The sequence below is a fragment of the Eleutherodactylus coqui genome, chromosome 6 (genome assembly GCF_035609145.1).
Source record: "Eleutherodactylus coqui strain aEleCoq1 chromosome 6, aEleCoq1.hap1, whole genome shotgun sequence".
In the NCBI taxonomy this organism is placed as follows: domain Eukaryota; kingdom Metazoa; phylum Chordata; class Amphibia; order Anura; family Eleutherodactylidae; genus Eleutherodactylus; species Eleutherodactylus coqui.
Window position 1 is genome coordinate 136,258,865 of NC_089842.1, and position 22,048 is coordinate 136,280,912.

At 44.6% G+C, this 22,048-nt stretch overlaps 1 protein-coding gene across 1 annotated transcript in view; it reads right to left on the reverse strand.

The window, feature by feature from the left end:
- The window catches only part of CACNG7 (calcium voltage-gated channel auxiliary subunit gamma 7), a 105,164-nt gene that overhangs the window by 21,293 nt on the left and 61,823 nt on the right, over positions 1-22,048 (reverse strand). Inside the window, exon 2 of the mRNA XM_066605768.1 lies at positions 18,576-18,813. Coding sequence (XP_066461865.1) covers positions 18,576-18,771 — 196 coding nt within the window. The 5' untranslated portion in view covers positions 18,772-18,813. The remainder of the gene's footprint in view (positions 1-18,575; positions 18,814-22,048) is intronic.

Here is a 22,048-nt window from a genome sequence, read left to right on the forward strand (position 1 = left end):
CTGCAGAATTTAACCCTTATACTTCAAGGATTGAATTCTGCAGCATTATTTTGCAGCATGAATACATATGCTGCAGAGTTAGAATTCACAGCATTGTTCAAGAATGCTACAGATTCATCGTGGAAATTTTTTGCACCATGTGAAGGAGATTTCTGAAATCTCCTACCCATGTGTTGTACTGTAAACACTACAGTAGTTCCGTTGAAATTCTGCAGCATTTAATGCCTGTATGAATGCGGCCTTAAAGGATTTTTCTCCAGGACTCTAATTTTGATTGCCTATTCCTAGGATAGGCCATCAATATTTTATAAGTAGAGGTTCAACACCCAGTACTCCGGCCGGTCACCTGAATGTCAACTTGAGGGTTTATTCGCACGAGCGTATATCGGCCGCCATTTTCACAGCCAGCTGATATACGCTACTATCTGATGCATTGGATTGCAATGCATCAGATCACACAGGCATATTCCCATGGTGTAAAAGCGCCCGGACAGGCGCTTTTACGCTGGATAGGAAAGATAGTCCTAAAACTATGTTCCTGGTCGGACTACAGCTGCTGCCATAAAATCCTATGGGAGCTAATGACAGTGGCCAGAGAAAGGACGTGGGAGTCACGCTGCTAAACTCCCTCCTCCTTCTCTTCTCCGCCCCTTGCAGCTATTTGCAATGGGAGGGGATGAGGCGGAGCTGAGCTCCACCCTGTCTCCTTCCATTGCAAACAGTGGCAAGGGGAGCGAGCTCAGCACACTAGCTCCCGCCCCGGCCCGTCCCGCCTCCTCCTCTTGCAGAGAGCCAGCGAGGGGGAGGGAAGGGGGAGACAGCTAAGCAGAGCTCGCCCCACCCGACGGCATATATATACCGAGCTCGTGCATCACATGGTAGCATATATTTAGCATATATAGTGGTTTTCACAGCTGGATGATATACCCCGTGTAAGTAAGACCTAAGGCCATAATCACATGACCATATATACGCAGGTAATTTAGCTGTGTTCAAAAATCGTAACCATCTGAAGCATTAGATTCCAATGTATTCATTCAGATGAACATTTTTTGAGCCTGGAAAAATATCACATCGGCAACCATTTTGCTGATTTTATACACTGCATCAAAAAATAAGTCTTGCCCTATTATGCCGATATACACTAGAAGCTCCCATAGATTCCTATGGGAGCTGAAAAAAGGGAGGGGGAGGGAGTTTTCCTGCGTCCAATGCTGGGAAAAGAATATAACTTGCTCTATTTAAGCATTAGCAGTGATTCCGAGGATTTCTGCAGATCAAAGTATTTCTGTGCTGCAGGATATTTTTTTTGCCATTACGCTGCAGCCGCCCATGTGAATGCCCGAGAATAGGCTAATTAAGATCAGGACTAGATCGCCGGTATTCTTCATTTATGCAATTTTATGTTGCGATCAGGCAAACATAAAAATACATCTGGTCATGTGAAATAGGCCTAAGGGTTTATCAAGCCACAGCAATGTATATGGAGTTGTGGTTACTGTGCTTTGTACTGCAGCGCACTCCAAATAATCTGAAAGAGACCGAGTTGCAGTGAAATGAAATACCGGATCAAACCACAACCATATGTACACCATTGTGCTTAGGCAAACAACTGATCACTGCAGCTTCTTCATTTAGCCCATTCACCAGGAGCCACGGATAGGGACTCCAACCAATCAAAAATTGGATATGTACACTATGATGGAGTCAAGAAGGAATTTGTTTTCCCTAGAATGAGGAAAACTGGACTTGCCTCACTTTTTGCCTTCCTTTCGATCAATATTGCTCAAAAGACTCAGCTAGATGGATGTATAACTTTTTCATAGTTTTACAAACTATATTAATGTTATGTTATATTATGTTATGCTGTTTTATGTTACAACTATAGATATTCACTTGTGTGGTGACATTTGTTCAATGAGTAAGAACTACTTTAAAACATGTAGGCATAGCACTTTGGACTTCAGGTCTGTTTGCCATTTAATTTTGTTTTATCCCGTGCCTTGGAAGAAAGTACTGGATTTTATCCATTGGCCAGAACACCTTTTTCATCTGTTTGCTGTCATCACTTGAGCCAGCATTATTCCAGCAAGGATTATACAAACAACTTCATTTAAGGTGCTGTAGGTGAGACGTTTATTTTTCACGGACTTACTGTAATGGACCGCTGCTAGGTTGGAGTCACTAGGTTGTAACCAGTGCGGATCGGTAGTGGGGTCATGGAAAGCTAAGATCAATGCACGAATAGTATCTGTTGCAGTACAGGAGGAGCAGGTAAGTAGCGGAGTCGTTAAAAAAAGCCAGGATTGATGCACAAGTAGTATCCGTTGTGGCACCGGAGGAGTAGGCAAGTAGCGTAGTTGGGAAAAGCCAAGGTCAATGCACAAGTGGTATCAGTCAATAAATGGAGAAGGAGGAGAGCTAGGTTACAGGCTGGGAGCAAATAACTATGTTTGGTGCCAAGCCAACACTGCACATCACCAGAAGAACGCCATACCTGCAGTGAAGATGGGGGAGGCAGCATTATGCTTTGGGGCTGTTTTTCTGCTGCTGAATCTGGGGCTTTAGTCAAGGTGAAGGGAATTATGAACAGTTCCAAATATCACTCCACTTTGGAACAAAACCTTCGGGCCTCTGCTAAAAAGCTGAAGATGAAGAGGAATTTCACCTTTCAGCACGACAACGACCCAAAGCATACCACTAAATCAACAAAATCAATGCACAAGTAGTATCTATTGTGGTTCAGGAGGAGCAGGCAAGTAACAGAGTTGGGAAAAGCCAAGGTCAATGCACATGTAGTATCAGTCAATAAATGGAGAAGGAGGGGAACTAGAAGCAAATAACTACACACTGAAGGAGAGACAGAGCGAAGTTTATATAGTATCTCTAATTCCGAGTCCGGACATATACTCTAAAGGTCTTGCTTTAGGCACAAGTTGTTGCCTAGTAAGTGTCTGGAGGGTTACATTGTATAAAGCATGTATAAAACTGGCTGACCATGTGGACTGAAATTCCTGGCGATTCTGACCTCCCCTCTAGTTAGATTGACTTATAGGGTTAATATTCCTCATAAGAAATGGAGTGAGGTGCAACCTGTCCACTAATGACAACCATATACATGGAGTGTAGTCTGGGAGGAGAAAGAAAAAATGATAGACTTAATGGGCACAACTCTCACAAATATTTCAATGAGTATTTTACATGGTTCTTCTTTTATGAATACACGCCTTCTTCAGAAATGATTGTAAGGAGCATGTAGTGTGCCAGAGATTCCTCCTTTCTGTGCTCTCATCATTTCAAGTGTAATATTAAATAATTATGAACAATATTCTATTAAAATATTACACACATCACTCTGAACAAAGGAAACATTCAAATCATCAGTTTGAAGGGCAGCTTTCTTACTTCTATTCCTCTCGATTAGTTCAAAGAACCCTGTTTTAAACAAGCTGAAATCTGTAACATAGTACAATACACATCCTGTACTGTTTCCTACAAGTAAATAATAATTTCCCAGATCTAATGACAATCTGCTGGTGTAGTCCTCATGATTGTTACTCACCTAGGTCCATGGCAATTTCATAAGCTTGCTTGCTGTTAATTTGCCATATGTGCATGACAGCCACCTAATTACTGTATAATGTCTGCTAATGTCCTGATTTAACTGCATGATGTTGGGATGCATTCAGTGTCCAGCTCATTAAAACCATGACTTTTATTACTGAATGGTCATGCATTTATTTATTCTGTATAGATATATCAAAGATCTATTGTATGGGGCTATATTACAGAAGCAAGGATTCACCAGCACGCACTGCACTGCAGCTTACAATGCTGCAATGCTCACAATTCACAGGCAGTGATGACTTTGATATATATATATACATAAATTATATAATTAATTACCAGTTCAGACAGCAATTCTTATCTCTGTCACATTATCATCATCATTAAAGCTGTCAGAGTCAAGGAACCCCACAAACAATAAGGGGAAAATCTTGTAACACAGGTCTCAAGCAAATGACAGCTCTGAACAGCATCACATTCTGCACCAGTTCATGGATACAGACAGCTTTAAAAATTAGGAAATCAGTGTTGATCTATCCCTAGTTGAATGATAATGAGGTCATTTGTCTGTGTCATCCATAATTTGCACGAAAGATGTACAACCTGTCATTATATTTATAAGTGCTAGCATCACTTGTTTTAGTAGCCGCCTGTATAAGTCACCTGTGAAGTCATACTTTTTTTCAAATAATGGCTAGCTGCATGCATTTTAATTAAGCTCATACTATACTTACTTCAGGTATACTCATGACAGGTAATGATAATTATAAATATGCCGTAACATACACAGATTGAGACAACAACAAAAAACCACAGTGGTTTCATACAATATAGAACTCACAACAACATAATAAAGACAAAAAGGCAAAACATTCTACATGTTTGTTGTACAAACGATGTAGCAAAATGTAACTTTATATTCTACTTTACAGCACTGCAGAAATGTATACAAGCAGAAAGATCAACTTGTAGCTGGGAGAATATTATATCATTCCAAATCCAATCATATTGCTCACTGATGTCACTGCTTTCCCTCCACACCAAGCAACATAATCCACTCAAGCTAAAAGGTGTCATAGGAAATTGAAGCATCACTTCAAGTGCAATAAACCTATTTGAAATGTCATAGACATCCTCCCTATGTTATCACATTAAATTGCTTATTACTTGCCAAAGTGTCACTCTGTTTGAGGATCTTTACCCTCTCCTATCATAAGCAAATCACAGACACTTTTACCACTAGATAGTTCAGGCTGACTCTGACCTGAAAACATTTTCATTCCTAATGTGCTCATATTTTAGCTGATCGTGTCTTGCTGTTGCTGTTAATATACTATTTTTCATTTGTCCTGCTCAGTCTTTACCTCTGCATTACAACCTCTAATATCCACGTGTCTAAAAACTTTTTTGAAATTTTGTCCTTAGGGATGTAGATATAGGGGGGGGGGGTGGGGGGGGGGTGGGCAGGGCCAGCCACTGTAGTCATATACTGGTGCCTGATAGGGTCCAGACCAGGGGCGTAACTATAGAGGATGCAGGGGATGTGGTTTCAATCGGGCCTCTCTTTTCACCCATGAGGCCTCTCTTCTCCATATAGGGAGCCCAGTTCTATGAATAAAGAATTATAGTTGGGGGCCCTGTTATAGGTTTTGCATTGGGGCCCGGGAGCTTCAAGTTACTCCTCTGGTCCAGAGGGTCCTCTGACACATAAGAAGATATATATATATATATATATATATATATATATATATATATATATATATATATATAAATAAAATGTCTACACACCCCTGTTAAAATGCCTGGTTTTTGTCATGTTAAAAAATCCTACAAAGATGAATCATTTCAGATTTATTTCCACCTCCAATGGGACCCATTATCTGTACAATTCCATTGAAAAACAAATTGAAATCTTTTAAGGTGCAAATAAAAATAAAACAAAAAAATGAAGATAAATATGCACACCCTCAACTACTACTTTGTTGATGTACCCTTTGACTTTATGACAGCATTCAGTCTTTTAAATGTCATTGTAATTCTTGGCTTGCCAATCTTTGCCCACTTTTCCTTGTAAAAGCCACCCAAATCTGTCAGATTGCGAGGGCATCTTGTGTTTAGCGCCCTCTGCAGGTCAACCCACAGATCTTCAATGGGATTCAGGTTTAGGCTCTGGCTGGGCCAATCCAAAACGTTGATCTTCTTCTTGTAAAGTTATTTTTTTGTTGATTTGGAAGTATGATTTGGGTCATTGTTGTGCTGAAAGGTGAAATTCCTCTTCATCTTCAGCTTTTTAGCACGGGCCTGAAGGTTTTGTGCCAAAGTGGAGTGATGTTTGGAACTGTTCATAATTCCGTCCACCTTGACTAAAGCCCCAGATTCAGCAGCAGAAAAACAGCCCCAAAGCATAATGTTGTCTCCACCATCTTCACTGTGGGTATGGTGTTCTTTTGGTGATGCACAGTGTTGGCTTAGCACCAAACATAGCTTTTGGAATTAAGGCCAAAATGTTCCATCGTGCTCTCAATAGACCATGGCATATTTAGGCAAAATGTAGCTAGGCGTGGATGTTTTACTTTGTTAGAAAAGTTTTCCATCTTGCCACCCTATCCCACAGCCCAGACATATAAAGAATACAGGAGATGGTTGTCACATGCACTACACAACCAGCACTTGCCAGAAATACCTGCAGCTCCTTTAATGGCTGTAGGTCTCTTGGCAGCCTCCTAGACCAATTTTCTTCTGGTCTTTTCATCAATTCTTGAGGGACGTCCAGTTCTTAGTAATGTCACTGTAGTGCCAAATGTAATCAACCTCTTGATAATTGTCTTCACTGTGTTCCCCTATTATATGTAATGCCTTGGAAATGTCACTGTTCCCTTTTCTTGACTGATACCTTTCAACAGTCAAATTTCTTTGATGTTTTTGTAAGCTCTTTATGGAACAACTAAGAAACTGTCAGGAAAATCCTCTCAGAAGAGCTAAACTTTATATGGGGTAAATCTGAATCACTGTATATAAAGGGAGCAAAGTACTGACTACTATTTAACCCCTTGCTGATGAAGCCTTTGCACGTCTTAACGACCAACTAATTTTTCAGTTTTTTTCATTGTCGCATTGAAGGAGGCATAACATTTTAATTTTTCTGTCAAAATAGCCATATGTGGGCTTGTTTTTGCGGGAAAAGTTTCATTTTTTAAAGGCATCATTTTTGGGTGCATATAATGTATTGTATAACTTTTATTAATTTTTTTAAGGGGATTGGGGAAAAAAAGACATTCTTTCATTTGTTTTTTGGATTTTATTTTTACAACATTGAGTGTGTAAAATAAATAATGTGATAACTAGAGTTGAGCGAACATACTCTGCAGAGCTTGATGCTCGTTCGAGTATTAGCGTACTCAATGTGCTTGGTACTCGAACGAGCCTCAAACCGTGTTCGACCACGGCCCAGTTTTTGGCTCCTCCCCACTGTGACATGCCTGTTTTGGCCCCTCCCCACCACAGCGCGCACCAATGGCAAATTTTTTGTCTGGCAGGCAGGGGAGAGAGAGAGAGAGAGAGAGAGAGACCTAGAAAAAAGAAAAAAGCTCAGCACCCGGGGTCCCACATACAAAAATACTCGAGTCTCCCATTGTAGCCAATGGGGTTCGTTACTCGAGTAAAGCTCTCGAACTTTATGAAAAGCTTGACTCGAATAACTCGGACCCGAGCATTTGGGTGCTCGCTCATCCCTAATGATAACATTAATCTCTAGGTCAGCACGATTATGGTGACATCAAGTTTATAAAATTATGTTTTACTATTTTTTTTTTTTAAGATTTGTTTTTGTGTCTCATTCCAATAGCATTTATAATTTTCCATCAATGGAGCTCTATGGGAGCTTGTTTGATGAACTTTCGTCTTCATTTAGGCAATTTTTGAGAACATATAACATTGTGATTGCTTCTTATTCACATTTTTTCTTGATGCAAGATTAATAGAGATGAGCGAGCACGAAAATGCTCGGGTGCTCGTTACTCGAGTCGAACTTTCAGTGATGCTCGAGAGTTCGTTTCGAGTAACGAACCCCATTGAAGTTAATGGGCGACTCGAGCATTTTTGTATATGACTGGTGCTCCGCTAAGGTTTTCATTTGTGAAAACCTTAGCAAATCACTAAAGTCATGTAAAAAACACAGAAATGGATAGGGCAGGCGAGGAGCAACATGCAGGGCTGCATTTCGGGCTCCGAGGTCTCACTATTAAGCCACAATAGTGGCAAGAGTGAGACCCCCCCCTCCCCCCACTGTCAGCATAACGATCGTTCTCCTCTGCCACAGCTATAACAATGTTAGCCCATTGAATTCAATGGAGCCGGCAATACAGCCGGCTCCATTGAAAGCAATCGGCTGCCGGCGAGCACGGGATGAATTTTCGGGAAGGGCTTAAAAATATAAGCCCTTACCTGAAAATCATCCTAAAACGTGTAAAAATAAAAAAATAAAAATTATGTCAGCATAACGATCGTTCTCCTCTGCCACAGCTGTAACAGCTGTGGCAGAGAAGAACGATGTTAGCCCATTGAATTCAATGGAGCCGGCAATACAGTCGGCTCCATTGAAAGCAATGGGCTGCCGGCGAGCGCGGGATGAATTTTTGGGAAGGGCTTAAAAATATAAGCCCTTACCTGAAAAAGAAAGATTTTAGTGTAAAAAAGAATAAAAATGCAGGCACTCTCTTCAATGGAGCCGCTGCTGCTGCCGGCGACTCCATTGAAGACAATGGTCTGCTGGCACACCTGAATTCTTTGTCAGGGAAGGGCTTTACATATAAGCCATTCCCTGGAAATGAATTAAAAGTGATTTAAAAAACAAAAAAAAATAGATACTCACCTCCCTTCAGCTACCGGGGCACAGCCACGTCTTCTCCTGCTGTCCCCTGCACTGTGGTGCTGAACTGCTGTCATTACGCTGAGAGCTGCGCTGAGCCAATCAGAGGCAGCACTCACTCACCCATTCATGAATTCATGAATGGGTGTGAGTGAGATCTGCCTCTGATTGGTCAGGCTGTGACCAATCAGAGGCAGCTCATTCAGCAGGCGGGGATTTTAAATCCCCGGCTGCTGAATACTACAGAGAGCATTTCAGGAGAACTGCCAGCTGGCGGCAGCTGAACTCCGTCTGCCGGGACCAGGTGAGTATATTTTTTTTTTTATTTTTACACATTTCTGGATGAATTGCAGGGAAGGGCTTATATATTTAAGCCCTTCCCGAAAATTCATTGTGCGATCGCCGGCAACCCATTGCTTTCAATGGAGCCGGCTGTATTGCCGGCTCCATTGAATTCAATGGGCTAACATCGTTCTGCCGGGACAAGGTGAGTATATATTTTTTTTACTTTTTACACATTTTAGGATGATTTTCAGGTAAGAGCTTATATTTTTAAGCCCTTCCCGAAAATTCATCCCGCACTAGCCGGCAGCCCATTTCTTTCAATGGAGCCGGTTGTATTGCCGGCTCCATTGAATTCAATGGTCAGTGCTCGTTTAATCGAGACGAGCACCGCATGGTGCTCGTCTCGAGTAACGAGCATCTCGAGCACCCTAATACTCGAACGAGCATCAAGCTCAACGAGTATGCTCGCTCATCTCTAAAGATTAACAAAAACCACAATTCTGGCATGTTTATTATTTTTTATTTTGAATGGCTTTCAGCGTGCAGTATAAATGTTAAACTAATTCTGCAGGCCAGTGCGATTACACCAATACCAAATTTATACAGTTTTTTTTTTGGCAACTTTTTAAACACTTTTTAAAAAATATATACTTTTTGATTATCCCTGCATTCAAAGACCCTTAACATTTTTCCTTCTTTATTGGCAACGATGTTATGTGAGTAGAGATGAGCGAGCACCAAAATGCTCGGGTGCTCGTTACTCGGGACGAAATTTTCGCGATGCACGAGGGTTCGTTTCGAGTAACGAACCCCATTGAAGTCAATGGGCGACCCGAGCATTTTTGTATATCGCCGATGCTCGCTAAGGTTTCCATTTGTGAAAATCTGGGCAATTCAAGAAAGTGATGGGAACGACACAGCAACGGATAGGGCAGGCGAGGGGCTACATGTTGGGCTGCATCTCAAGTTCCCAGGTCCCACTATTAAGCCACAATAGCGGCAAGAGTGCCCCCCCTCCCAACAATTTTTACTTCTGAAAAGCCCTCATTAGCAATGCATACCTTAGCTAAGCACCACACTACCTCCAACAAAGCACAATCACTGCCTGCATGACACTCCGCTGCCACTTCTCCTGGGTTACATGCTGCTCAACTCCCCCCCCCCCTGCATGACCCAGTGTCCACAGCGCACACCAAAGTGTCCCTGCGCAGCCTTCAGCTGCACTCATGCCACACCACCCTCATGTCTATTTATAAGTGCGTCTGCCATGAGGAGGAACCACAGGCACACACTGCAGAGGGTTGGCACGGCTAGGCAGCGACCCTCTTTAAAAGGGGCGGGGCGATAGCCCACAATGCTGTACAGAAGCAATGAGAAATATAATCCTGTGCCACCGCCATCAGGAGCTGCACACGTGGGCATAGCAATGGGGAACCTATGTGCCACACACTATTCATTCTATCAAGGTGTCTGCATGCCCCAGTCAGACCGCGGTTTTTTATAAATAGTCACAGGCAGGTACAACTCCGCAATGGGAATTCCGTGTGCACCCACAGGATGGGTGGCTCCCTGGAACCCACCGGCTGTACATAAATGTATCCCATTGCAGTGCCCTGGACAGCAGAGCTAACGTCAGATTAAATGCAGGTGGGCTTCGGCCCACACTGCATGCCCCAACCTGACCGGGGTTTTTAATTCATAGACACAGGCAGGTACAACTCCCTATTGTGAAGTCCCTGTGGACCCACAGCATGGGTGGCTCCCTGGAACCCACCGGCGGTACATAAATATATCCTATTGCAGTGCCCATCACAGCTGAGGTAATGTCATGCTTAATGCAGGTGGGCTTCGGCCCACACTGCATGCCCCAGTCAGACTGGGGTTCTTTAGAAGTGGACACATGCAGTTACAACTCCGTGTGGACGGACAGCATGGGTGGGTGCCAGGAAGCCACCGGCGGTACATAAATATATCCCATTGCATTGCCCATCACAGCTGAGGTAATGTCATGTTTAATACAGGTGGGCTTCGGCCCACACTGCATGCCCCAGTCAGACTGGGGTTCTTTAGAAGTGGACACATGCAGTTACAACTCCCTGTGGACCCACAGCATGGGTGGCTCCCTGGAACCCACCGGCGGTACATAAATAAATCCCATTGCAGTGCCCAACACAGCTGATGTAATGTCAGCTGTAATGCAGGTGGGCTAAAAATTAATTTGATTACACTGTAGGCGAGGGCCCCCAAAAATTGGTGTACCAACAGTACTAATGTACCTCAGAAAAACTGCCCATGCCTAGAGATGAGCGAACGTGCTCGGCCACGCCCCTTTTTCTCCCGAGTACCGCGATTTTCGAGTACTTCCGTACTCGGGCGAAAAAATTCGGGGGGCGCCGTGGCGGCACGGGGGTTAGCAGTGGGGAGTGGGGGGGAGAGGGAGAGAGAGAGGGCTCCCCCCTGTTCCCCGCTGCTACCCCCCGTGCCGCCACGCCTCTCCCTCCCCCCCCGGCGCCCCCCGAATCTTTTCATCCGAGTACTGAAGTACTCGAAAATGGCGGTACTCGTCCGAGTAATTACTCGAAACGAGTACGTTCGCTCATCTCTACCCATGCCCAACCAAGAGGGCAGGTGAAACCCATTAATCGCTTTGGTTAATGTGGCTTAATTGGTAACTACGCCTGGAGGCAGCCCAGTTAAAATAAAAATTGGTTGAGGTGAAAGTTTCAACGCTTTAATGAGCATTGAAACGTCTAAAAATTGTTTAGAAAAATTATATGACTGAGCCTTGTGGGCCTAAGAAAAATTGCCCGTTCGGCGTGATTATGTGAGGTTTCAGGAGGAGGAGCAGGAGGAGGAGGAGGAATATTATACACAAATTGATGAAGCAAAAAGGTCCCCATTTTTGATGGGGATAGAGAACGATGCTTCCATCCGCGGGTGCAGCCTACGTATTGCTTAGGTATCGCTGCTGTCCGCTGGTGAAGAAGAGAAGTCTGGGGAAATCCACGCTTTGTTCATCTTGATGAGTGTAAGCCTGTTGGCACTGTCGGTTGACAGGCGGGTACGCTTATCCGTGATGATTCCCCCAGCCGCACTAAACACCCTCTCTGACAAGACGCTAGCCGCAGGACAAGCAAGCACCTCCAGGGCATACAGCGCGAGTTCAGGCCACGTGTCCAGCTTCGACACCCAGTAGTTGTAGGGGGCAGAGGCGTCACGGAGGACGGTCGTGCGATCGGCTACGTACTCCCTCACCATCCTTTTACAGTGCTCCCGGCGACTCAGCCTTGACTGGGGAGCGGTGACACAGTCTTGCTGGGGAGCCATAAAGCTGTCAAGGGCCTTAGAGAGTGTTGCCCTGCCTGTGCTGTACATGCTGCCTGATCTCCGCGCCTCCCCTGCTACCTGGCCCTCAGAACTGCGCCTTCGGCCACTAGCACTGTCGGATGGGAATTTTACCATCAGTTTGTCCGCCAGGGTCCTGTGGTATAGCATCACTCTCGAATCCCTTTCCTCTTCGGGTATGAGAGTGGAAAGGCTCTCCTTATACCGTGGGTCAAGCAGTGTGTACACCCAGTAATCCGTAGTGGCCAGAATGCGTGTAACTCGAGGGTCACGAGAAAGGCATCCTAACATGAAGTCAGCCATGTGTGCCAGGGTACCTGTACGCAACACATGGCTGTCCTCACTAGGAAGATCACTTTCAGGATCCTCCTCCTCCTCCTCCTCAGGCCATAAACGCTGAAAGGATGACAGGCAAGCAGCATGTGTACCCTCAGCAGTGGGCCAAGCTGTCTCTTCCCCCTCCTCCTCATCTTCCTCCTCCTCCTCCTCCTCACCGAGCTGAGATATAGACAGGAGGGTGCTCTGACTATCCAGCGACATACTGTCTTCCCCCGACTCTGTTTCTTAGCGCAAAGCGTCTGCCTTTATGCTTTGCAGGGAACTTCCCAAGAGGCATAGCAGAGGAATGCTGACGCTAATGATTGCAGAATCGCCGCTCACCACCTGGGTAGACTCCTCAAGCCTTCCAAGGACCTGGCAGATGTCTGCCAACCAGGCCCACTCTTCTGAAAAGAATTGAGGAGGCTGACTCCCACTGCGCCGCCCATGTTGGAGTTGGTATTCCACTATAGCTCTACGCTGCTCATAGAGCCTGGCCAACATGTGGAGCGTAGAGTTCCACCGTGTGGGCACGTAGCACAGCAGTCGGTGCACTGGCAGATTAAACCGATGTTGCAGGGTGCGCAGGGTGGCAGCGTCCGTGTGGGACTTGCGGAAATGTGCGCAGAGCCGGCGCACCTTTCCGAGCAGGTCTGACAAGCGTGGGTAGCTTTTCAGAAAGCGCTCAACCACCAAATTAAAGACGTGGGCCAGGCATGGCACGTGCGTGAGGCTGCCGAGCTGCGGAGCCGCCACCAGGTTACGGCCGTTGTCACACACGACCATGCCCGGTTGGAGGTTCAGCGGCGCAAGCCAGCGGTCGGTCTGCTCTGTCAGACCCTGCAGCAGTTCGTGGGCCGTGTGCCTCTTATCTCCTAAGCTGAGTAGTTTCAGCACGGCCTGCTGACGCTTGCCCACCGCTGTGCTGCCACGCCGCGCGACACCGACTGCTGGCGACGTGCTGCTGCTGCTGACACATCTTGATTGCGAGACAGAGGTTGCGTAGGAGGAGGAGGAGGAGGGTGCTTTAGCGGAGGAAGCATACACCGCCGCAGATACCACCACTGAGCTGGGGCCCGCAATTCTGGGGGTGGGTAGGACGTGAGCGGTCCCAGGCTCTGACTCGGTCCCAGCCTCCACTAAATTCACCCAATGTGCCGTCAGGCAGATATAGTGACCCTGCCCGCCTGTGCTTGTCCACGTGTCCATTGTTAAGTGGACCTTGCCAGTAACCGCGTTGGTAAAGGCGCGTACAATGTTGCGGGAGCCGTGGTCATGCAGGGCTGGGACGGCACATCGGGAAAAGTAGTGGCGACTGGGAACTGAGTAGCGCGGGGCCGCCGCCGCCATCATACTTTTGAAGGACTCTGTTTCCACAACCCTATACGGCAGCATCTCCAGGCTGATAAATTTGGCTATGTGCACGTTTAACGCTTGAGCGTGCGGGTGCGTGGCGGCGTACTTGCGCTTGCGCTCAAACACTTGCGCTAGCGACGGCTGGACGGTGCGCTGAGAGACATTGGTGGATGGGGTCGAGGACAGCGGAGGTGAGGGTGTGGGTGCAGGCCAGGAGACGGTAGTGCCTGTGTCCTCTGAGCGGGGTTGGATATCAGTGGCAGGTTGGGGCACAGGGGGAGAGGCAGCGGTGCAAACCAGAGGCGGTGAACGGCCTTCGTCCCACCTTGTGGGGTGCTTGGCCATCATATGTCTGCGCATGCTGGTGGTGGTGAGGCTGGTGGTGGTAGCTCCCCGGCTGATCTTGGCGCGACAATGGTTGCACACCACTGTTTGTCGGTCATCTGCACTCTCAGTGAAAAACTGCCAGACCTTTGAGCACCTCGGACTCTGCAGGGTGGCATGGCGCGAGGGGGCGCTTTGGGAAACAGTTGGTGGATTATTCGGTCTGGCCCTGCCTCTACCCCTGGACACCGCACTGCCTCTTGAAACCTGCCCTGCTGCTGCCCTTGCCTCCCCCTCTGAAGACCTGTCCTCAGTAGGCATAGCAAACCAGGTGGGGTCAGTCACCTCATTGTCCTGCTGCTCTTCCTCCGAATCCTCTGTGCGCTCCTCCCTCGGACTTACTGCCCTTACTACTGCCTCACTGATAGACAACTGTGTCTCAATGTCATCGTCCTCCTCACCCACTGAAAGGTCTTGAGACAGTTGCCGGAAGTCCCCAGCCTCATCCTCCGGACCCCGGGAACTTTCCAATGGTTGGGCATCAGTCACGATAAACTCCTCTGGTGGGAGAGGAACCACTGCTGCCCAATCTGAGCAGGGGCCCGAGAACAGTTCCTGGGAGTCTGCCCGCTCCTCAGAATGTGTCATTGTAATGGAGTGAGGAGGCTGGGAAGAAGGAAGAGCAGCAGCCAGAGGATTCTGAGTTGCAGCAGTGGACGGCGCAGAACTGTGGGTGGACGATAGATTGCTGGAAGCACTTTCTGCCATCCACGACAGGACCTGCTCACACTGCTCATTTTCTAATAAAGGTCTACCGCGTGGACCCATTAATTGTGCGATGAATGTGGGGACGCCAGAAACGTGCCTCTCTCCTAATCCCGCAGCAGTCGGCTGCGATACACCTGGATCAGGAGCTCGGCCTGTGCCCACACCCTGACTTGGGCCTCCGCGTCCTCGGCCGCGTCCACGTCCTCTAGGCCTACCCCTACCCCTCAGCATGCTGTATTACCAGTAATGCAGAAACAGAACGCTGTAATTAAATGTGCCGCTTATTGGCTTGTGGTTGGAGGCTGACTTCGCTTACGGAACGCACAGCAGAGGCAGGAAAGAATTTTGCGCAAGCCTGCTGTAACACTTAGCTGGCTGCGTATGAATTTGGAGAACTACTACACCCAGCAGAGACCCAGAACACTGAGGACACTCACAGGCAGCCCAAATAGATTTTTTTCCACAAATTTTTTTGCCCAGGCCCACTGCCTATATTCAATCAATAATATGTCTTCTGTCCCTGCCTAAGCACTTCTGGCCCTAGGGTATGTCACAGAACTGCAGAGTGTTGCACTGTGAACTGCAACACAGCGGTGATTTCAGAGCCCAGACAGAGCCAGGAAATAATTTTGCGCAAGCCTGCTGTAACATTTAGCTGGCTGCGTATGAATTTGGAGAACTACTACACCCAGCACAGACCCAGAACACTGAGGACACTCACAGGCAGCCCAAATAGATTTTTTCCACAAATTTTTTTGGAAAGGCCCACTGCCTATATTCAATCAATAATATGTCTTCTGTCCCTGCCTAAGCACTTCTGGCCCTAGGGTATGTCACAGAACTGCAGAGTGTTGCACTGTGAACTGCAACACAGCGGTGATTTCAGAGCCCAGACAGAGCCAGGAAATAATTTTGCGCAAGCCTGCTGTAACACTTAGCTGGCTGCGTATGAATTTGGAGACCTACTACACCCAGCACAGACCCAGAACACTGAGGACACTCACAGGCAGCCCAAATAGATTTTTTCCCACAAATTTTTTTGCAAAGGCCCACTGCCTATATTCAATCAATAATATGTCTTCTGTCCCTGCCTAAGCGCTTCTGGCCCTGGAGTATTACTGCAGGGCGCAATGCTCTGCATGGCAGATATACCAAAAAAAAAAAAAGTGCATCACTGCAAAAAGCAGCCTCCACAGTACTGCACACGGTTAGATGTGGCCCTAAGAAGGACCGTTGGGGTTCTTGAAGCCTAAAATACTCCTAACGCTCTCCCTATAGCAGCTCCAACAAGATAGCACTGTCCCTGATCTCTGTCAGAATGCATCTGTGGCGAGCCGCGGGAGGGGCCGATTTTTATACTCGGGTGACACCTGATCTCGCCAGCCACTCACTGCAGGGGGGTGGTATAGGGCTTGAACGTCCCAGGGGGAAGTTGTAATGCCTTCCCTGTCTTTCAATTGGCCAGAAAAGCGCGCTAACGTCTCAGAGATGAAAGTGAAAGTAACCCGAACACCGCATGGTACTCGTTACGAGTAACGAGCATCTCGAACACGCTAATACTCGAACGAGTATCAAGCTCGGACGAGTACGTTCGCTCATCTCTAGTAGAAACATGAAATTTGGCACACGCATAGATTATCTCCAAAATAGGAAAAGTAATTGGGTCCCAACTCGATTATTCAATTCTAGCGCAAAAGAATTGGCGTCGAAATTTTACGTACGTAATCTAAATCTGTCACTTTTCAATGTCATAGAAACTTAAAATTTGGCCCGAGCATTGATTATGTCATAAATGGGAAACGTTAATGGGTCCCAACACGATTATTCAATTCTATGCGCAAAAGAATTAGCGTCCAAATTTTACGTACGGAATCTAATTTTCTCACTTCCCGATGTCATAGAAACAGGAAATTTGGCACGAGCATTGATTATGTCATAAATAGGAAAAGCTAATGGGTCCCAACTAGATTATTTAATTCTAGCGCAAAAGAATTGGCGTCGAAATTTTACGTGCGGAATGTAATTTTTTCACTTTCCGGTGTCATAGAAACGGGAAATTTGGCACGAGCATTGATTATGTCATAAATAGGAAACGCTAATAGGTCCCAACTCCATTATTCAATTCTAAGCGCAAAAGAATTAGCGTCCAAATTTTACGTACGGAATCTAATTTTCTCACTTCCCGATGTCATAGAAACAGGAAATTTGGCACGAGCATTGATTATGTCATTAATAGGAAAAGCTAATGGGTCCCAACTCGATTAGTTAATTCTATGTGCAAAAGAATTAGCATCCAAATTTTACGTGCGGAATGTAATTTTTTCACTTTCCGGTGTCATAGAAACGGGAGATTTGGCACGAGCATTGATTATGTCATAAATAGGAAAAGCTAATGCGTCCCAACTCCATTATTCAATTCTATGCACTAAAAAATTAGCGTACAAATTTTACGTACGGAATGTAATTTCTTCACTTTCCGGTGTCATAGAAACAGAAAATTTGGCACGAGCATTGATTATGTCATAAATAGGAAAAGCTAATGGGTCCCAACTCGATTATTCAATTCTAAGCGCAAAAGAATTGGCGTCGAAATTTTACGTACGGAATCTAATTTTCTCACTTTCCGGTGTCATAGAAATGTGAAATTTGGCAGGAGCATTGATTATGTCATAAAGAGGAAAAGCTAATGGGTCCCAACTCGATTATTCAATTCTAGCGCAAAAGAATTGGCGTCGAAATTTTACGTGCGGAATGTAATTTTTTCACTTTCCGGTGTCATAGAAACAGGAAATTTGGCAGGAGCATTGATTATGTCATAAATAGGAAACGCTAATGGGTCCCAACTCCATTATTCAATTCTATGCGCAAAAGAATTAGCATCCAAATTTTACGTGCGGAATGTAATTTTTTCACTTTCCGGTGTCATAGAAACGGGAAATTTGGCACGAGCATTGATTATGTCATAAATAGGAAAAGTTAATGGGTCTCAACTTGATTATTCAATTCTATGCGCAAAAGAATTAGTGTCCAAATTTTATGTACGTAATCTAATTCTCTCACTTTCTGATGTCATTTTATATAAAGTAAACGTCACATGGTTACCTCCACGTGGTGTTTCTTGGGTAACGCAGAGAATTATGCAAAATGGTGAACATATGTTTTTCCGGTATCTCTAAGGTAAGCACGACTTCATAAGATTTTCCGTGTGAACACCAGATAAACACCAGTACCAAATTAACTCGGGTGAAGCCGGGTATATCAGCTAGTATATATATATGTATATATGTGTGTGTGTGTGTGTGTGTGTATGCATGTAAGTATATGATATTTAAATACCACATTTCTGCAACATATATATGGAACAAATCGTATACCCCCCTTCTGTAGGCCAAGGAGTGCATTTATACAGATCACAGAACTCAAAGACGACTTATAATAATCTTAAAGGAAATGTATAATCAGAAAAACATCTAATGTTTAAATCAATTTTTTAATCATGTGTGTATGTGGTACAATAACAAATAGTTATACTTACCTCTCCTCACTCCTACTGTACCCTACACCAGTTCATGGTCCTCCGCTCCGGTCTCTGTTTACAGCTACAGTCCCGCCCAGTTTACGGAACATCACAGGGGCTGTAGCCAAAAGCAGAGCTCCGACATCGACAACCCCTTTAATATCTAAGTGGGTACATAGTTCTAAGTTGTTCACATACACAAAGGAGATGTTAGACTTAACTGCTTACCAGCCACAAAACATACTCTCCATAGCCCAGCATGTAATGCCATTTTGACTTCAGTTGTTTGGTTTTGAGGTAGGACAATTCCTTCTTCGATGTACAGCCAGTAGTCAGTACTAACGGCTATGCCAACCAGAAGAAGACCACACGCTCCAAAGACGCTACTGAGTAGGGTCAATGCACGGCTGCTGCAATTACTCATCCTAGAGCCTAGGAAGAATCCAGTCAAAAATGTTGCAGTTACCTGTAAGGAAAATAGAAAATGTAAATAACACAATTAGTTCAACTGGTAAAGTGAGATGTAATGTTACTTGATATGTATGAAGTCAATACAGGTCTGTCCTGGATTTAAAGAAGCTCCGAAATGAAAAAAAAGTTTTTAAAGAAGGTATTTGATTCCTAAAATATTAAAGAGTAACTAAACTTTTGAACTTTTCATAAATCAATAGTACAAGTGAATATAAGAAGTTTGTGATATATCCTTTTAGAGAAAAATGCTTTTTTTCTCCACTTATCAAGCACTTCTCCGCCTCTCTCTTGCATTGATCACTCACTCTGCTGGTACTGATAAAATCCACACACAGGCGACCATACATAGACAGATCAGATAACAGGTGCAGAAGCATATGAGAGGGGAGGAAGAGGAAGGGTGAAATAGGCATAGAGAGACACGCAGACTTCTATGTGTCTATTTTATTACTTCTATGGTAATCTGATCATTCTATGTACTGCTCCTGAGTGTGAATCTTATCAGAAACGGTATCTTTTCTCCTTAGGGAGAGCATCTAGATGGTGGGTGAGGAGACTCAAATGGCCATGCACGCTCCTCTGGGTAATATGCAAATAAGGGAGAGAGAATGAAACCTCCACAGTGCCACCTATTGGAAGACAGCATTCCTTCAAGCCAAAGTCAGAATTTTTCTACAAGCCTAATTATTAATAACAAGCCTAATTCCCGGTCATTGTAACGAGGCTTGTATAAAAAGTCTGACTTTGGCTTGAAAGAATGCTGCCTTCCAATAGGTGGCACTGTGGAGGATTTATTCCGTCTCCCTTATTTGAATCTTATCAGTACAAGCAGACTGAGGGTTTGCTTGCAGGAGGCAGTGGGAAGAAGAGAAGTCTTGAAACAAATATTTTTCTCTAAAAACGTATTACAAAATTTCTTGTATTCACCTGTACTATTGATTTATGGGAAAATAAAAGTTTAGGTACTCTTTAAGAATATTGGCGCTACATACTAGACCATTGTCTAAGCCCAAGTTTCTCCAGCTTTTCTACTAAGAACCCCACCACCCAAGATATTATGATACATTTAGTAAAAAACTAACATTAAAATGTATCATAATTTATCTTTAATAGTACTGAAGAAAGCACAAGAAAAAGAACAAAAAAGTAAACTCTATAGGTAAATTAGAGACTGCAGTAGTTAAGGTAAGGTCTGTACAGCACATGATCATAGAATTTGAATGCAAATGAATAGTCCCCCGTACCTCCAAAAAGTTACTAAATATGACCAATTAAAATTTTAAAAATGCTGCGTTACTAGCCTGTTAATTGTCCAACCCTCCACATTAGCTAGGTACAGATTTCCTGAAATTCCTGCATTCCCCCCTCTCCCAGAATTCCCTGGGTCCTTACAATGTGAAATATAGCTAGGTGTTGCTTAATTACACATTCTAGCTAGTAAAATGTTATTTCTGCATTGAAGAAATAGTTACCAATCAATAATTACTGTATAAAAAGTTTTAGATTGATGACTGTTTTTAAGGCAGAAAATAACATTTTCTTTCGACCAGAACGTGAGATTTCAACATTCTTAGAATTAGAGATGAGCGAGTATACTCGCTAAGGCACATTACTCGATTGAGTAGTGCCTTAGCCGAGTATCTCCCGACTCGTCTCTAAAGATTCGGGGGCCGGCGGGGGGGGGGGGGGGGCGGGGAGTGGCGGGGGAGAGCAGGGAGGAAGGGAGGGGAGATCTCCCTCTCTCCCGTCTGCTCTCCGACACAACTCACCTGTCACCCGCGCCGGCCTGCCAATCTTTAGAGACAAGCAGGGAGATACTCGGCTAAGGCACTACTCGATCGAGTAATGTGCCTTAGCGAGTATACTCGCTCATCTCTACTTAGAATGGAGGAAGCCACAGGGGGTACTGGGGGACTTGGAGGACACAAGGATCCTGGGAGTGGAGCTGCAGGAAGTTTGTGTCTGTGGATTCTTGGTAATGGAACATTCTTTTAAGAATGATCATTTTTAGTTCCATTTTTAGTTTTTCGTTTGTTTTGTAGGGGGGGGGGGTATTTAATATTTAAAAATAGAACAGACTTCCATTCTTGGTAATAGCTACACTTTAAGGTAAGTTAGCCTTTAATTATTAATAAATACACTTGAGCTCAGAGCTTTAAACAAGGTTATATTCATTCATTGATATTCATGATGTTAGTAGTTGGGGCTGAGTTGTTACAACCACTCATTCATCTTTCATGAAAAGGTAGGTGATTGGGCTAGATGAAATAGCTATAAATGTTCAAGCGTGTACAATTCATGCCTGATAAAACTTTAAAATGGTTGCATAGGTAAATCAAGGAAAGAAGAATTTGCATAATGCATACTGATATTAAGTGCTGCAAATATTTGAGCAAGTAGGAGAAGAAAGAAACAGCAGCACATAAACCTATCAAGTACACAGCAATATTATGATTTGTAGTGAAGAATTCTTCAGCGAATGTACGAACAGACACTAATGTTGCACAAGGGGGTGCATTTACTAATCTTGTGTAAAAAGTTAAACAGTGAAAACTTAAGGTGCGTTCAGACGGAACAATTACACTGTGCAACAAATAAAAAAAAATCATAACAGAAAGTAATTGCTATGTTTCTGTAAAACTAAAACCTGTGGATCGCACTGGTCACATAATAGCAGCACGTCTCATTTTCAAGTTATGAACTATTTCCTTTATTTAAGATGATAACAGTTTGGACGTGCCGTAATGTTACTATTCAACTGTTTTTGGTGGTAAATGACGCTTGCATCTTGACTTCCTCCTGTAAGAAACATTACTTTCCCTTTGTAAGAACCTGCAAAAGTTGCTCATCACATTCGGATTGTACTTCCCTTTGTAACGGTCTTGAATGACTGAGATGTCTTGTGTGTATATAACCAATGGGTTCAGTCACATGAGCGTATTTTTTCACATGATATACAATTGTTTGAAAAGATACGCAGCATGACCTTGTTGGGTCGTATGACACACTGCAATAAGCCATTGAAGTGAATGGCGGGCACAGATACGCAGTGAGTACGCAGGAAACCTGCTTATTTGCACACCATTTCAATGAGCCTGTCTACGTTCTTTTTTGCATGCCAAATATGCAGTGTTTTTGTGCACGACTGAAATGCGCTTACATCCATGGAAATGAACCCCAATAGTGACCACCATAGTAGCCCCAGTAGTAACAGTTTCCCATATATTGGC